The following is a 17500-nucleotide window of genomic DNA, read 5'->3' as shown; positions in this document are numbered from 1 at the left end:
TTATACCGTCTACACATGATCAAAAACAGCTTACATGGAACAGATGAAAGGACAGGGTGGGGAAGGGAAGAGGAAGAAGGCATGGAAGAGGAAGAGGAAGAGGGACGGGACCGGGAACTGGGAGGAGTGAGGAGGGAAGAGGGAAGAGGGAGGAGAGAGAATGAGAGGAAAGTGAGGGGGAAGGGATGGATAGGGGGGAAGAGAGGGGTAAAAGACGAGGAGGAGAGAGGAGGAGGAGAGGGGGAAGGGGAGGGAAGAGAGAAGGGAACAGAGGAGGGAGAAGGGGGGAAAAGAGAGAGGAAAGAGGGCTGGGAAAGAGAGGAGGACTTGAAGAAGAGACGAGAACAGGGAGGAGGGAGGAGGGAGAGAAGGAAAGAGGTAGGGCAGTGGAGGAGGAGAGGGGGTGTGGAGGAGAAGGGGAAGTGGAAGAGAAGGGGAAGTGGAAGAGAGGGAGAAGTCGAGGAGAGGGGGACAGGAAAATGGAGGAGGGAGGAAAGTGGAGTGGACTAGAAGAGGGAGGACTGAGGAAGAAAGCGGAGGAAAGAAGAAGGGGGAGAGGAGGGGAAGGATGACAAGAAGGGTGGAGGACGAAAAAAGAGGGGAAGGGACGAAGTGGAAAGGGAAGAGGTAAGAAGAGAAGAGAGGAGAGGAGAGGAGAGGAGGAGAAGTGGGAGTGGGGTGGGCAGAATATAGGTGGTAAACGTGGTTTGCAGCGGCAAAGAGTCCAGCGTCTGCGTATTCATCTCCTGCCCGGCCGACCTAAAAGAGTCGAAAGCTGGAAAAGGAAGAGAGAGGCCAAAAGAGAGAGAGAGAGAGAGAGAGAGAGAGAGAGAGAGAGAGAGAGAGAGAGAGAGAGAGAGAGAGAGAGAGAGAGAGAGAGAGAGAGAGAGAGAGAGAGAGAGAGAGAGACGAAAGAGAGAGGTCAAATGAGGAGCTGGGGCTGCAGGCAGGGTGGACATAGGGTTAAAAGAAAAGTGAAACCTTATGAATGTATATGAAAGCAACGAAGTGTGAGGGACTGGGGGGGGTGGAGGGGAAGGTGCACACGTAGACATGAATGAAGTGGGGGAAAATAGGTTCTGAAAGCCAAGCCAAACGAACGCAAGAAAGAGAAATGTGTGAACAAAGATAAAGAAGGGGAGAAGAGGAGAAGAGGATTGCGGAGATTTACAGGAAGACGAGAGAAAGGAAGAGGAAACGGAGGGAACGGAGGAAGAAGAAGAGAGAGGAAAGAAAACGGTGTAAGAGGAGAAAGAGGAGCACCAGTAAGACCTGAAGAACCAAGAAGAGGACGGACATGAAAAAGAGAAAGAGGAAACTGAAGATCACACACACACACACACACACACACACACACACACAAACACACAGGCACACACGACTCGGTGGCACGGTTGGTAGAGTCCCACACTGCCGGTACGGTGGTGCCGGAAGTACCTGATTCAAATCCTGCCCAGGGCTGAAATTATTTCAGTATCGCTGTGCTTCGAGTCGTTACTCCAACTCAGGTGGGCGGGGAGTTGTGTGTGTGTGTGCGTGTAAGGTCATAGTATTACCCATAGATCAGTCATACGAGCTCTGAGCTCTCTTCCGGCAGGGAAATAGCTATCGATCACGAGTCCAACACGTGATCCAAAGACCAAGGTGAATCACACACACGCACAAATAAATGTAAAAAGAGGAAAAGAGGAAGTGTGATGACGTAGGGGAGGAAGACAATATAATAAGGGAAAAGAGAAATGAGGATGGTAACAAAGCCGTAGAGAATAACTGAAGAAAGAGAAGAACAAGAGGAGATAAAGCAGGACAAAGATAATGAGGAGAGTGAAGAGGAGAAACACATGGATAAGAAAGGGCTGGAAGGCTAAAGCTAGTAGGAGCACAAAAAGAAAGAGGAAAAGAAAGAAAAAAATGAAGAATAGGGAAATGAAAACATGGAGAAGATACGAGCAAGAGGAAACCAAGGAGTAATGGGTAAGGGTAAAGGTCCATATGGACCTTAAGTTGAAAAGAACAGAAATAGAAAAAGAAATACAAGTAGAGATAAGAAAATAAATACAACATAAAAACAAATAGAAAAAAATCTAACATAAAACGAAATAAACAAAACAAAGAACAAAGAAATTTTGTACAAGAACGCTGAACCTCATGACTCGATCTTTGTCTAGGCAGATACAAAGAAACTATGAGAAAAGAGACAACAAAGATAAGATTAGGTCCACACGATTCTAGAATGTCTATATAACACTGGCTTACAAGAAGCTAACCCCATTGCAATGTTGATAGCTTCAGGAACTACGAGCTTCATAGTTCCTTCAGAAGCTCATATTACTTGTTGTGTGGATCGTTTGATTATCTGGATTTGGTTAGTCGTAATGTGATTATATGAAACACATTTACCTCTCTTTTGGGGAGGGATATGAGGTTCTTTTTCCTGTGGAACCTGTCTTACATTCAGATAGATATTTTCATTTTATTTTATGCACATCTAACAAAAGTCCTTTTTCCACCATTTCATATGATTGGTTGATTTGCCTTAACGTCACAAATTCCACCTTATCAGGAGCCTACGACGGTGCCCCTTACAGAGGAATTTGTAGCGACGAATTTAATGAATTATCCCCATAGTTCAACTCGCCGGTGGCAGGGATCGAACCGCTATCACCTCGACCTTCGCCGTAAGTAAAGACGCACTAACCCACTTGGACAGCGAGCATCCTCAGTTCTTAGCACTTTATATACACTACCAAAAGGCTTTTCCCACCATTTTATATATATATATATATATATATATATATATATATATATATATATATATATATATCAAAAGGCGTTTTCCACCTGTCGTTACAGCTGCTTCTGGTTCCCCTCTACCACCATTCCTTCTTCAGGAGCAACGAACTTCATAGTTCCTCCAGAAACCAAATAGTGCACTTTTGCTCATACAACTTCCTTTTCTCCCGTTTTTCCTTCTCCACCTTGTCCACTTATTCCCCACCTTCAGAGGTACTCTTGTCGATCTCTGCAGCTGTTCCAACTGCTGTATTCTTTGCACAAGTCGTGGCCTAACCTGAGTTCCCATCACCTGTTGTGAGGTTCGGTTGATGATTTGGATTTCGTAAGTTATTCTGTGTTTACACGAAAACTATTTTTTATTTTTTGGGTGGGGGGTATGATTTTTTTTTGTGGAATTTATCGGTCATTCATTTACATTTTTTCTTACTTTATAAACATGTATCAAAAAGTTTTTCCACCTTACAGGAGGTGTGACCTATTTTTTTTTTCTACTTTGGGTTATTCTCATTCCATGTTAAAACTGAATCAGTTGTCATTCCGTTACGCAAAAGATCCTTTTCTGTCATCTGGTACTAATCAGAACAAAACAGATCGTCTCTCGACAACCAGAATAAAGGGGTTCTCCTTTAGCTACACTAAGATCAGTAGACTTATCATCTCAGCCAAGGATTGACAAAGTCTTAATAAATATTCCGTCATTAATATCTCATTTATGCTTTCAATATTCCTTTACATGATTTACATATCAATTTGAGGGTGGAAACTCAAATAATGAAAGATGGCACCTCACTGCACCAAGTATTGTGAACACAAGTACATGCAATTATAGATTTCAGGTAATATTCATTCAGCTGAGGGAAGCCTTCTGTAGCCAAAGCCATAAGATAATAGTATGCTCCCCTTAAATGTTTAGTGAGAAAGGGTTCCAGGCGATATTCATTCAACAGCGGGACTTGCTCACTGTCCGCAGAGGCTTCTCCAGCCAGATAATCTTTTCAGGGGATCAGGTTCCAGGAGAAGGCTCACAAGCGTTCTTGAGGCTTTGTTCAGCTTTTTCCAGGCTTCTTTCTTGTAGATCCCCTTGTTCTTCTCAGCCCACATTCTGTAATCCTTGTCCTTGGGGTCTGCCTTTTCCCAGGGCTTTCTTCTGGTCATCATGTTGAAGAAGATGACGCCACAAGCCCACACGTCCACAGGAGGGCCAAGGTAGCTCTTCTCGTGGCACTGTAGTACTTCCGGTGCCATGTACGGTCTAGTGCCCACCTTTCCAGACAGTCGGATTTCTTCGCCGTTCTTAATGAAGAGACTGGCAAGACCGAAGTCAGAGATCTTCAAGACCTTATCTTTCGTCATAAGAAGGTTGTTTGGCTTAAGGTCTCTGTGGACGACGCCTCTTGAGTGTATGTACATGACGCCGTCCAACAGTTGTTTGAAATAACATTTGACCTCTTTCTCACTTAGGTCATCAATGCTCCTCGTCATGTCCCCTCTCGAGCAGTACTCCAGGTACAGGAACAGCGTAATGGCCCTCTGTTCCCAGCAAAACAGCTTGAGCACATTCGGGTGGCTCATCTAAATGTGGATCATTTCTTCGGACGAGAATCCACGTTCCGAAGGCCGGCGAGAAACGACCTTCACAGCAATAAGAGCCTTTGTTCTTTTCTTTTCCAATAAGAAAACTTTGCCAAATCTTCCTTGCCCAAGAACACCAACTCCAGTCCATCCCGAAGTGAAATTGTATTGATTCACTGTTTCTTCGTTTGCCTTCAGGATTTTGTCGCAGTCAGTCAGGGTGATGGGCATTGAGGCAAAGTTTGTGATTCGGCCGAAGTCCATTCCTCTTGAGGTTTCACACTTTTCTCTTCGGCAGATCTTGAACTCTTGGAGGCAGCGGCACAAGGCGAAGAACAGCTGGAAGAGCATCTTGAAGAAGTAGATTCCTACAACGACTCAAGTTCCGAGGCCCAAAGTCGATCCCCGCAAAGAGTCAAGAAAAATTCCCAGATTTCTGGTCAATTGGTGCGCCTGGGCTCATCTTCGGAAGGACCAAGCATTTGGCAGGAACACAACATATTTATTCTCTCTCTCTCTCTCTCGTGGCCTGGTGATGTAATTGGAAATATTCCGGCCTCGCATTTGCTCAGTAGTGGGTTCGAATCTCGCACTACTCTCCATTTCCCGGGATGGACTGTTACCTGTCGTAACAGTCTAAGCGCATAACAGGGCACAATCGACGGCTTCGACCACAGCTACGCACCTTCCGCCTCTCTATTTTTGTTTTTTCACTCCAATTATGCTACGTCTCTCTTTCTCTCTCTCTCCCGCTCTTTTTACTTTCTCTTCTAAGATTTTTTCTACACCCATTTCTCTCTATTTTTTTTTTACTTTCTCTTCTAAGAATTTTTTCTACCCCCCTTTCTCTCTCTCCACTTTTTTTCATCTTTCTTTGGCTCTCTTTTCATGTACCCTCTCTTTTTCGCCTCTCTCTTTCTCCCTCTCTTGCACTTTTACTTACATTTTACTCTTTTTTCCTGCCTAATCATTATTTCTCTTTTAATCTGATATGTTTATAAAGGGCTTGATTTCATTTTTATATTCTTAAAAAACTTCTTGACGCCCTCTTGCCTGATTTTAAGTCATATTAATCGTTGACCTCTTTTATCAGATAAAAATTTCACTTTAAAGTTAAGTTTAGTGAACATATTTAACTCAACTTGCATTTCTTTGTATTTGTTCTCTGTGGTTGTGTTTTTAATTTTAATTATGTTTTGTTCTCTTCTGAATGTGTTTTCTTATATAACTTATAACACCTGCTTTTCTTTTTTAACCTGTACGCTGATAACCTAACTGAAGTGTGCTTAGTTGAGGGTTCGAATCCCGCACTTCTCTCCAACCCCCCAACCCCCCAGCGACCGTTACCTGCCCCAACAGACAAAGCTCACAGGGCAAAGAAGAAAGGCTTCGGCTCCAGGTAATCACCACCCCCTGGTGTAGATTCCTTACCTTCTTCTTCTTGATACAAATAAATAAATAAACAAGTAAATAGAATAAAATAAAATAAAGTAACCCTTAATTGGTCCCTATTAACAAATTGACTGTGACCGTGTTCATTTGGGGTCATAGGTCAAGCTGATCATTCGCAATCTCTCTCGAGGCCAGGGAACAGCCAGGAATAATAATTTGTCTAGTTTCGTCACCTATATTCTAGAACGAGGTTCCTTTCACTAGCCGCGAAAGCATGATAACAGATGTAGAAGTTGGTGAAAATATTGCAAGTAGTGATTACAACTTGGATTCAAGCTGCTTAATTTTTCTAGAATAGATACCTGTGTATCTAAAATACTTGATTACGTCAGGAGGCAAAATTAAGCCAAAAACCTGTAGATTATATGTATGAAATGTTTCGAAACACGCTTACTAAGATCATTCATACTTACATCCCGTTTAAGGACAGACGCCCCCCAAATCAGGCTTGCCCAAAATGGCTTGACAAAGGGAATGAATAAAGTATTGCTAAAAAGAGACAGGCTTATAAGAAATACAAGTGCTCGGGTGCACCTACTGACAATCAAAGTTATGTGATCATACAGAGAGATTAAAAAAAAAAAAAAAAAAATTAAAACGACCATACCAAATGAATATCTCTGATAAATCCAAAGAGAATTTCAAAGAATTCTATAGTTACATTACAAATAAAAAGGTTATTAGGAATCACATTAGCCCACTATTATCTGCTGATGGTCAACTTGAATATTCAAATTAAGGAATGTGTGATATTTTAAGCAACTATTTTATCTCAGTATTCGTAAACGAAACACCTCAAATGAATTCCAAACTGAAACTTGTGAAAAGTCTAGTGTGAGCTTATACATACATATATTAAAGGCCTTTTTCCTTACAAGGGAGGTAGGCAGAAACAATAGCATAGAAACCACTCCCACCCAATCCATCCCCTACATACTCCACTCCCCTCTACCCTCTTCCCTCCCTCTTATATTGGCACCTCCTGGATGACGGGTCATCCCTGCATATTGTCCACTGCCCTGGGTCAGAAGCAGTGTCGCAAGACACAGCACATCCACAGCAAGGCCGCTTCATTAAATCGGTGCCCCCACCCTCTCTCCGTCCCCTCATGCAGAAAAGGAGAAGACGGGGAGAAATCCCTTCGGTTGTGTCAATTTATTTCTTATACATACTCCCTCACCCCCCATCCCCCACCCACTCCCCCTCATGCATCACAGCATCATCCATACACAACCATTTTCCATTCACGCCATTCTCGTCCTTCCTCAATATACATTCCCATTTTTCACAATGCCCATTTTACCCTATCCATCCATCTCATCTTAGGACGCTCCCTCATATTCATTCATTCCACCTCTGCCTTCCACACCTATTTTACTAGTCTTTCTTCATTCATTTTTTTCATGTGTCATCAACCTTATTTTCCAACTCCCTTTCCACTCCTGTTCTCCTCCTCACCCCCTCATTTCTCACTCTATCCAGCCTAGTAACTCCTATCATACTTCTCTGACATTTCATCTCAAACATATTCAAACTCCTCTCTTCCTTTCTTATGTTCCATGTTTCTGCGCCGTACAATGCTGTCAGCAAAATCCCTCCTTCATACAATCTCCTCTTAGTATCCATTCCCAAATATCTATATCTTATTACACTTTTTAATCCCCCAAGGCATTTACTCGCTTCTCTCATTCTACATTCCACCTCCACTCCATTCTTTCCTGCCACATTCGTACCCAAATATCTAAAACTATCCACTTCCTCCAGTCTCTCTCCCTTAATACTCAATTCCAATTTGCTGCAACTTTCTCCCCTTGTACATCTCATCATCTTTTACCTACATTTATCCTCAACTTCCTTCTTTTGCATACCTCCTCAAACTCTGTCACTAACTTCCTCAATCCATTCTATGATCTTGCTACATACGCAAAGTCGTCAGCAAACAACAACTGGCTTATCTCCCACTTTTCTCAATTTTCTTTAACCATCTCCAATCCCTGACCCACTTCTCTTGCATTCATCTTTCCCACCACCCCATCCATGTATAAATTTGAAAAGCCAGGGAGACTTAACACATCCCTGACGAAGTCTCACCTTTACTTCAAACCACTCACTCTCTCCATTTGTAATACTAACACAAGCTCTACTACTCCCGTAAAAACTCTTGATAGCTCTTAACAGCTTTCCTTCTATCCTATATAATTGCAATACCTCCCACAGTGCCTTCCTGTCTACTCTTGTCATAAGCCTTTTCCAGATCCATAAAAAAAAAAAAAAACATCCTTACCTTTTCCTATAGCTTTTTCATATATACATCTTACCACAAAAATCTGATCTATGCAACCTCTACCTGTCCTAAAGCCACACTGTTCCTCACTAATTACTCCATCTGTTCCTCTCCTAATCCTCTCAATCAGGACCCTTCCATAAGCCTTCCCAACTACACTTAACAAACTGATCTTTCTGAAGCTACTACACTCAAAGTTGTCCCCTTTTCCCTTATAAAGTGAAACTATACAGTCACACCTCCAGTCCTCCGGCACTCTACCTTCTCTCCAACAAACATTAAATAACCTCACTAGCCAGTCCACCATAACGGTAAATCCTTTTTTCAGATATTCTGCATGACATCCATCCAACCCAGGTGCCTTACCTGCTCTCATCATCTTAACAGCTGCCTTCACTTCATCTTTCCTTATTTCTCCTCACTCATCACGGTCATTTTTTTTTTTTTTTTTTTGTGCTTCCCACTACAACTACCTTTCCTTCCCTATCATCCTTCACATTTAGCAACTCCCTAAAATACTCTGCCCACCTTTCTCTCACTACCTTCTCTTCCATTATCATATCTCCATCTGCACCTTATACCTTTTCTTCTCTACTTGATTCACCTCCTCTTCCATTCTTAATTTCTTTGCAAATTTTTTTTTATTACTTTCAACATTTTCTGTCATACTATTACCCCATTTCACATATGCTCTCCTCTTTGCTTCCCTTATCTTATGTTTTACTTCTCTTCTCTTTTGTACCTCTCATATGATTCCCTCATCATAATTTGTAACCAATCTATGAAAACCTGCTTCTCTTCTACACCCTTCTTTGCTTCCTCATCCCACCACTCACTACCCTTCCTTCTATTTCCTCCTGTCCTCCTTGCTCCACACACCAACTTTGCACACCTTACGACTCCCTCCTTGACCTTCCCCATTTCTCCTCCACTCCTAGTTCCACTATCCTTCACTCCCACTCCTCGCTCAGCAACTTATGCTCCTTCTCCTTTTCTTTCTTATTTAGGCAGTTCACTCTAAATACCTCTCTACCTTCGGTCCTTTTCCTCTTTCTCCACACTATCCTTCACTCTCAACTTACCTTCCACCAAAATCTTATCTGATATTCCCCCACTCTCTCCCTTTATAACATGTACATCTTTAACTCTTCCTATCATACTCCTGGTCACCACTAGTCCATTAACGCCCTATCTACCACCCTTCCATCCACCACCCTCTCCCATGTGTACTTATACTTGACTTTCTTCCTAAACACTGTATTTGCTATCATAAATTCTTTTTCGAGACACATCTCCAACATCAACTCTCCACTACGATTTTTTCTTCGAACTCCATACTTCCCAATCACTCCGCCTATTGGTTCATTTCCTACCCTACCATTAAGGCCTCCTAATACAACTACATTGACATTTCTCCCTAGTTTTCGTTATGCACTCATTTAAATCCATCCAAAAAGCCTCCCTTTCCTCTACACTCCTCTCATTACCAGGCAAACACTTACAAAAACCCACATCTCCCTTCCCAGCTTCAACTTCATCCACATTAACTTTGAAGAAACCTCTTTCCACTCCACTACACGCTTACCTATCTCTTCATTTACTAGTATAGCCACCCCTTCTCTCCCTCGTCCTCTCTTCACTCCTGAGAACCTCCCAACTACACTCCAAAACTACACTCGCCCCTCCCTTTCAACTTAGTTTCACTCAATGCCAACACATCCATCTTTCTTCTCACAAACATACTGCTTATCTCTTCCCTTTTACTCTCATCTGTACCACATCCACGCACATTAAAACACCCAAACCTTAGGGTACTGGTTGGAAAACTCCTAGACCCTCTTATGCCTTTACATTTTTAGGAATGTCCCCTTTAGGGCTACAGGTAGCAGGATTCATGGTCCTATCACCGTCCCGTTTTTTGTCACCTCGTAAGACTCAAATAGGAAGACTTGGTGGCAGCATTCTTTTCCCCCACCACATGGTTAGGCGAAAAAATTAAATGAACATTCAGAGAAATGGTACAGGACAATAACAAGGGATAGGGGGACAGCATAACGGAGGGAGAGTAGCAGTATAATAGAAGTGTCATCATTTCCCTATGAACAGAGACTTCCTCTATCACAGACAAAATGTGTAGTAGCTTTGGTCCATACGGGCGCCCCATATAGACCCTAAAGTATCAACTGTATGCTCCTTTGCCACGATAACATGCAGCCAATACCCCAGACGGGGAAAACATAACAAAAACAATTAAAAGTTTTATAGAAAAACTCAAAGTTAATAAAACACCAGGGACTGATCCAAGAAGCTTAAAAAATGAAAAATGAGATTCTTGTTCCATTATTATCCTTAAGAAATCCAAAAGAGTGGAAGCTAGCTAACGTTACTCCCATTTTCACAAATAGGTGACAAAAAGAAACAAAATAACTACAGGCCTATAAGCTTGACTTCAATCGTAGGAAAAAACGATGGAAACTATCATCAGAGGTGCTATCGAAAATCATTTACAAAGTAACTGTTTGATAAATGATAGCCTTACCTAACTTACTCCAATTCTACAACAAAGTCATCTCCAATTATGATAAAAGAAACAATATAGATTTAATATATCTACACTTTGCAAAAGCTTTTGATAGTGTCCCCCACTATAGACTAATTACTAAATTAGCTTCACACGGAATAAGTGGTACCCTATTAAGTTGGACTTGTAATTGGATGAATGATCGAAAACAGAGTTGTTCTAAATGACAAAACTTCTACATGGAAAAATGTTACGAATGGAGTTCCTCAGGGTTCCGTTCTTCGACCACTTCTATTCATACATACATACATACATATACCAAGGCTTTTTCCCCCTTCCAAGGGAGGTAGCCAAAAAGGGAAAGGCATAAAAACACTCCCACCCATTTCATCCCCAAATACACTCCACACCCCTCCCACCCTCCCTCTCATCTGAGCACCTCCTGGATGACGGGTCATCCCTGCACCCTGCCCACCGCCCTGGGTCAGAAGCAGTGTCGCAAGACACAGCACATCCACAGCAAGGCCGCTTCATTTAATCGGCGACCCTCCCTCTCCGTCCCCCTTTGCATATAAGGCGAGGACGGGGAGAAATCCCTTCGGGCTGCGTCAAAATTTACTCACACATACTACCCCACCCCCCACCCCCCCACCCATTCCTCCTCATGCAGTCACATCATCATCCATATACAACCATTCTCCACTCACCTCTGTCTTCCGTCCTCTCCCTTCCTTCCTCAACAGACATTCCCCTCTTCCCCAAAGCCCCCTTCACCCCATCCATCCACCTCATCCTAGGACGTCCCCTCATGTTCACTCCCTCCACATCTGCCTTCCATACCTCTTTTACTAGTCTTTCTTCACTCATTCTTTCCATGTGTCCAAACCATCCTAATATTCTTTCATCAACCCTATCTCCCAAATCCTTTTTCACCCCTGTTCTCCTCCTCACCTCCTCATTTCTCACTCTATCCAGCCTAGTAACCCCCACCATACTTCTCAGACACCTCATCTCAAACACATTCAAACTCCTTCTCTCTTCTTCTCTTATGTTCCACGTTTCTGCCCAATACAGTGCTGTTGGCACAATCACTCCTTCATACAGTCTCCTCTTCGCATCCATTCCCAAATGTCTATTCCTCATTACACTCTAACCACCAAGGCATTTACTCGCTTCTCTCAATCTACATTCTACCTCCACCTTCACTCCACCTTTTCCTGCTACACTTGCACCCAAGTATCTAAAACTATCCACTTCCTCCAGTCGCTCTCCCTTAATGTTCACTTCCAGTCTACTACCACTTTCACCCCTTGTACATCTCATCACCTTACTTTTACCCACATTTATCTTTAGCTTTCTTCTATCACATACTCTCCCAAACTCTGCCACCAGCTTCCTCAATCCCTCCTCTGACCCTGCCACAAGCGCAGTGTCGTCCGCAAACAACAGCTGGCTCACCTCCCACTTTTCTCCATTTTCTTTAACCATCTCCAATCCCTGACCCACTACCCTAGCATTCACCTCTCGCACCACCCCATCCATGTATAAGTTGAACAGCCAGGGCGACATAACGCATCCTTGACGAAGTCCCACCTTTACTTCAAACCACTTCTATTCATAGTATATATAAATGATATAGACCACGGACTAAAATCTATTGTCTCCAAATTTGCTGATGATAAACTATGCGGAATGGCAAATGATCACTTAAACCAATTAGATATTCAAGAACATTTAGATAAACTACAGCAATGGTCTGTAAATTGGCTAATGAAATTTAACACAAGTAAATGCAAGGTTATGTACATACATAAAAATAACAGTAAACTACGATTACAAGTTATTTGGAAATTCGTTAACAAAAGTGGAGAGTGAAAAGAATCTTGGCGTAATTATCAGTGACGATCTCAAATCATCTAAGCAATGTATTTCAACCTCTGAGAAAGCAAATAAGCTTCTAGGATTGATTGCACGATCTTTTAACTTCAAAAATCCTTCTCTCATTAACAAGCTATATAAATCGTTAGTTCGTCCACATTTGGAATATGCCAAAACTCGTTAAAGACATTAACAGATTGGAAAAAGTACAACGGCGAGTCACAAACTTATTTTAAATACAAAAAATAAATCATACGAAAATCGACTTAAATCTGTTTTTCCTAAAAAAAAAAAAAAAAAAAAAAAAAGCGTAGGCTCAGAGGTGACTTGATACAGGTCTTTAAGATTCTAAAGGGAATTTACAACATCAAAAGGGACCAAATATTCATAATGAATGAGAATCCGACAAGAAATAATGGTATCAAACTGTAAGGAAATGGATTTAACCCCTACAGCGTCTGCATCATACGCCGTATGCCGCAATTAAAAAAAAAAAAAAAAAAAAAAAAAAAAAAGGCACTACGTTCAGGATCAAATCTGTGGTAATGACCAAGTAGCCCTATCCATTGGCTAGGAGAGGCACCTAAATATTTTAATCTATTGACAAAACTGGCAACCCTGACAGCAATTTTTCGGGGGTAACTTAACTATAAAATCGGCTTTTAGGACGTAATTTAGGCGATTCCGGTGTACGAAACGAAGTATGAAGAGATGAAGTTGCACTTCGACAGTTAAGCAGGTGCTATTTATGACGTATTCAAACGTATTTAACTGTCAATTTCGCACTGCCAATTTTCATATCAAATGCGTAATACAAAATGTGGCCAGGCAATAATGGTGTGATGGATGCTTACTAAAACACTTACCAAAACAATAAGAAACACCACAATCATCTATACTATATGAAATTATAAAAAAAAAAAACGAAGAATCAATTTACCACATAAAGTGATAAATATTTGCCCCCAAACTACTTATAAACACGTTTTCCGTAAGTGTCAGACTATTATGGGCGACCTTAAATTGACTTTTAACATCATAGATATAAAATTCCTTCACTATGTGAAATTCTAACGAAGCTTCCCCGAAAAATACGACCACATTCAACCAGAGTGAGGAGCGAAAGAAAGTCTACGGATTATCTACCACATTTTCGCACGCATTTCTCGACAAAATCGACCCGTTATCTCCACTTCTAGGCTAAAGTGAATCAAAATAAGCAAAATTTGTTGGTTTTACATCATTTTGAGTTGATTTAAGCAATAAAAAATTATTGATTTTGGCTCCGACGCTGGAGGGGGGAGTATATACAACATTCGCCCGGTGAGGCACGGGTTAATTTGGAAGTGGGTAGAAACTACTTCGCCAACCGTGTAGTTAATGAATGATATAAACTTCCTGTAGAGGTAGTGCAATGTAGTTCAGTTCGAAGCTTTAAGATTCGTTTTGATAAACACCTAAGGAAGATGCTGTAATGCCTGCCATTTATTTGATATTATTTTATTTGTTATTATTTGTCTATTATTACTTCCTTATCATTTATTATTGTTTATGTGTCACTTTATTATTATTTACTATTTACTTGTTTATTATTTAACTTTACTCATGTATTTACTTATCTATTATTACTTATAGTATTATAACTTTTATTTGTTTATTTATTTATTTGGTTATCATTATCATATTTTTTTGCATCCGACCTAGTTATGGAACAGAAGGTCTCCTGTCGGCATCCTACTCCTTTGTAATCCTTTGTGCATTATGCATCCCTCTGAATTTACTCTTCCTCGAAGGGACAGAGTCCACCTGACCAGTCTGCCATGCGGGCGGCCATCACCCAGCCTTTTTAAGTTCCCAGAGGAGGCTGGATGATCGTATTACAGGGAACTGTCCACGATGCAGCACTTCACCCCATACTATACAACGCATTATTGAAGACTGCATCGTGCACAATCATGCACGCCAGCAACACAGTATACACTCTATATGACATAGGTGAGTATGGATCTTATGATGAAAAAAATAGAAATAGAAAAAAGAAGTACAAGTAGGGATAAGAAAATAAATATAACATAACAAAAAAATAGAATAAAATAAGATAAAATAAAACAAAATAAACAAAACAAAGAAATTTTGTACAAGAGCACTGAACCTCAAGACCCAATCTTTGTTTAGGTGGATACAAAGGAACTATGAGAAAAGAGACAACAAAGATAAGATTAGGTCCACGCGAATCTAGAATGTCTATATAACATTGGCTTACAAAGAGCTAACTCCATTGCAATGTTGATAGCATAGGAGCTACGTGCTACATAGTTCCTCCAGAAGCTCACATTACCTGTTGTGAGGGTTGTTCGATTATCTGGATTTACTAAGTCGTACTGTGTTTATATGAAACCTATTTTATCCTCTCTTTTTTGAGGGGATAGGAGATTTCTTTTTCCCTGTGGAATGTATCGTTCATTCAGTTAGATGTTTTCATTTTATTTTATGCACATCTACCACAAGACTTTTTTCCACCATTTCATATGACCTTTTGATTTGGCTTATCGTCACAAATTCTCCCTTATCAGGAGGCTAGGACGGCTCCCCTTACAGACGAATTTGTAGCGTCAAATTTAATCGACTATACCCATAGTTCAAGTCGCCGGTGGCAGGGTTCGAACCGCTATCACCTCGACCTTCGCCACAAGTAAAGACGCACTAACCCGCTTGGCCAGCGAGCATCCTCATTTCTTAGCACTTTACATACATCTACCAAAAGGCTTTTCCCACCATTTTATATACATCTATCAAATGACGTTTTCCATCTGTCCTTACAGCTTCTTCTGGTTCCCCTCTGCCACCATTCCTTCTTCAGGAGCTACGAACTTCGTAGTTCCTCCAGAAGCCAAGTAGTGGACTTTTGCTCGTACAACTTCCTTTTCTCCCGTTTTTCCTTCTACACCTTGTCCACCTCTACCCCACCTTCAGAGGTACTCTTGTCGATCTCTGCAGCTGTTCCAACTGATGTATTCTTTGCACAAGTCGTGGCCTAACCTGAGTTCCCATCACCTGTATGATGTTTGCTTTGATTTGGATTTGGTAAGTCATACTGTGTTTACACGAAAGCTTTTTTTCTTTTGGGGGGCTAGGATTTTTTTTTTTTCGTGGAATTTATCGTTCATTCATTTACATATTTTTTAAATTGATTTATCTACATGTACGAAAAGTTTTTTTTTTCCACCTTAAAAGGGGCGAGACATATTTTATTCTACTTTGGATGAGTCTCATTCCATGTTAAAACTGAATCAGTTGTCATTCCTTTACGCAAAAGATACTTTTCTGTCATCTGGTACTAATCAGAACAAAACAGATCGTCTCTCAACAACAAGAATAAAGAGGTCTTCCTTTAGCTACACCAATATCAGTAGACTTATCATCTCAGCCAAGGATTGACAAAGTCTTAATAAATATTCCGCCATTAATATCTCATTTATGCTTTCAATATTCCTTGACATGTTCTGTAAATCAGTTTGAGGGTGGAAACTCAAATAATGAAAGATGACATCTCACTGCACCATGTATTGTGAACACAAGTACATGCAATTATAGGTTTCAGGTAATATTCATTCAGCTGAGGGAAGCCTTCTGTAGCCAAAAGCTTGTGATGATAGTATGATCCTCTTAAATGTTTAGTGAGAAAGGGTTCCAGGCGATATTCATTCAACAGCGGGACTTGCTCAATGTCCGCAGAGGCTTCTCCAGAAAGATAACCTTTTCAGGGGATCAGGTTCCAGAAGAAGGTTCAGAACCGTTCTTGAGGCTTTGTTCAGCTTTTTCCAGGCTTCTTTCTTGTAGATCCCCTTGTTCTTCTCAGCCCACATTCTGTAATCCTTGTCCTTGGGGTCTGCCTTTTCCCAGGGCTTTCTTCTGGTCATCATGTTGAAGAAAATGACTCCACAAGCCCACACGTCGACAGGAGGGCCAAGGTAGCTCTTCTCGTGGCACTGTAGTACTTCTGGTGCCCTGTACAGTTTAGATCCCACCTTTCCAGACATTCGAATTTCCTTGCCGTTCTTAATGAACAGACCGGCAAAACCGAAGTCAGAGATCTTCAAGACCTTATCTTTCGTCACAAGAAGGTTGTTTGGCTTCAGGTCTCTGTGTGCGACGCCTCTTGAATGTATGTACTTGACGCCGTCCAACAGTTGTTTGAAATAACATTTGACCTCTTTCTCACTTAGGTCATCAATGCTGCTCGTCATGTCCCCTCTCGAGCAGTACTCCAGGTACAGGCACAGCGTAATGGCCCTCTGTTCCCAGCAAAACAGCTTGAGCACATTCGGGTGGCTCATCTGTATCTGGATCATTTCTTCGGACGAGAATCCACGTTCCGAAGGCCGGCGAGAAACGACCTTCACAGCAATAAGTGTCTTTTTCTTTTCCAATAAGAAAACTTTGCCAAATCTTCCTTGCCCAAGAACCCCGACTCTAGTCCAGCCTGAAGTGAATTTGTAACGATTCACTGTTTCTTCGTTTGCCTTCAGGATTTTGTCGCAGTCAGTCAGGGTGATGGGCATTGAGGCAAAGTTTGTGATTCGGCCGAAGTCCATTCCTCTTGAGGTTTCACACTTTTCTCTTCGGCAGATCTTGAACTCTTGGAGGCAGCGGCACAAGGCGAAGAACAGCTGGAAGATCATCTTGAAGAAGTAGATTCCTACAACGACTCATGTTCCGGAGACCAAAGGCGATCCCCGCAAAGAGTCAAGAAAATTTCACAGATATCTGGTCAATTGGTGCGCCTGGGCTCATCTTCGGAAGGACCAAGCATTTGGCAGAAACACAACATATCTATTCTCTCTCTCTCTTTCGTGGGCTGGTGACGTAATTGGAAGTATGCTGGCCTCGCATTCGCTCAGTAGTGGGTTCGAATCTCGCACTACTGTCCAATTCCCTGCAGTGACTCTTATATCTCCTAACAGTCCAAACGCATAATAGGGCACAGCTACGCACCT

At 41.6% G+C, this 17500-nt stretch overlaps 2 protein-coding genes across 3 annotated transcripts in view; both read right to left on the bottom strand.

Annotated features, from left to right (window-relative positions):
* LOC143033404 (zwei Ig domain protein zig-8-like) overlaps positions 1 to 17500 on the bottom strand; it is a gene marked incomplete in the record, with an annotated part of 856967 nt that overhangs the window by 563534 nt on the left and 275933 nt on the right.
* Positions 16226 to 17185, bottom strand: LOC143033119 (serine/threonine-protein kinase Chk1-like). Its single transcript, XM_076198322.1, has one exon. The coding sequence runs from the start codon at positions 17183 to 17185 to the stop codon at positions 16226 to 16228; it is 960 nt and encodes a 319-aa protein (XP_076054437.1).

This window comes from Oratosquilla oratoria, chromosome 15 (genome assembly GCF_046742065.1).
Source record: "Oratosquilla oratoria isolate Oo_2021 chromosome 15, ASM4674206v1, whole genome shotgun sequence".
In the NCBI taxonomy this organism is placed as follows: Eukaryota; Metazoa; Arthropoda; class Malacostraca; order Stomatopoda; family Squillidae; genus Oratosquilla; species Oratosquilla oratoria.
The sequence above is the reverse complement of the archived record's forward strand: the minus strand, read 5'-3'. Positions and strand labels throughout refer to the sequence as shown.

Bases quoted from the DNA above. Each gene is read 5' to 3' on its own strand.
- LOC143033119 (XM_076198322.1), bottom strand. From the start codon at position 17,185: ATGATCTTCCAGCTGTTCTTCGCCTTGTGCCGCTGCCTCCAAGAGTTC.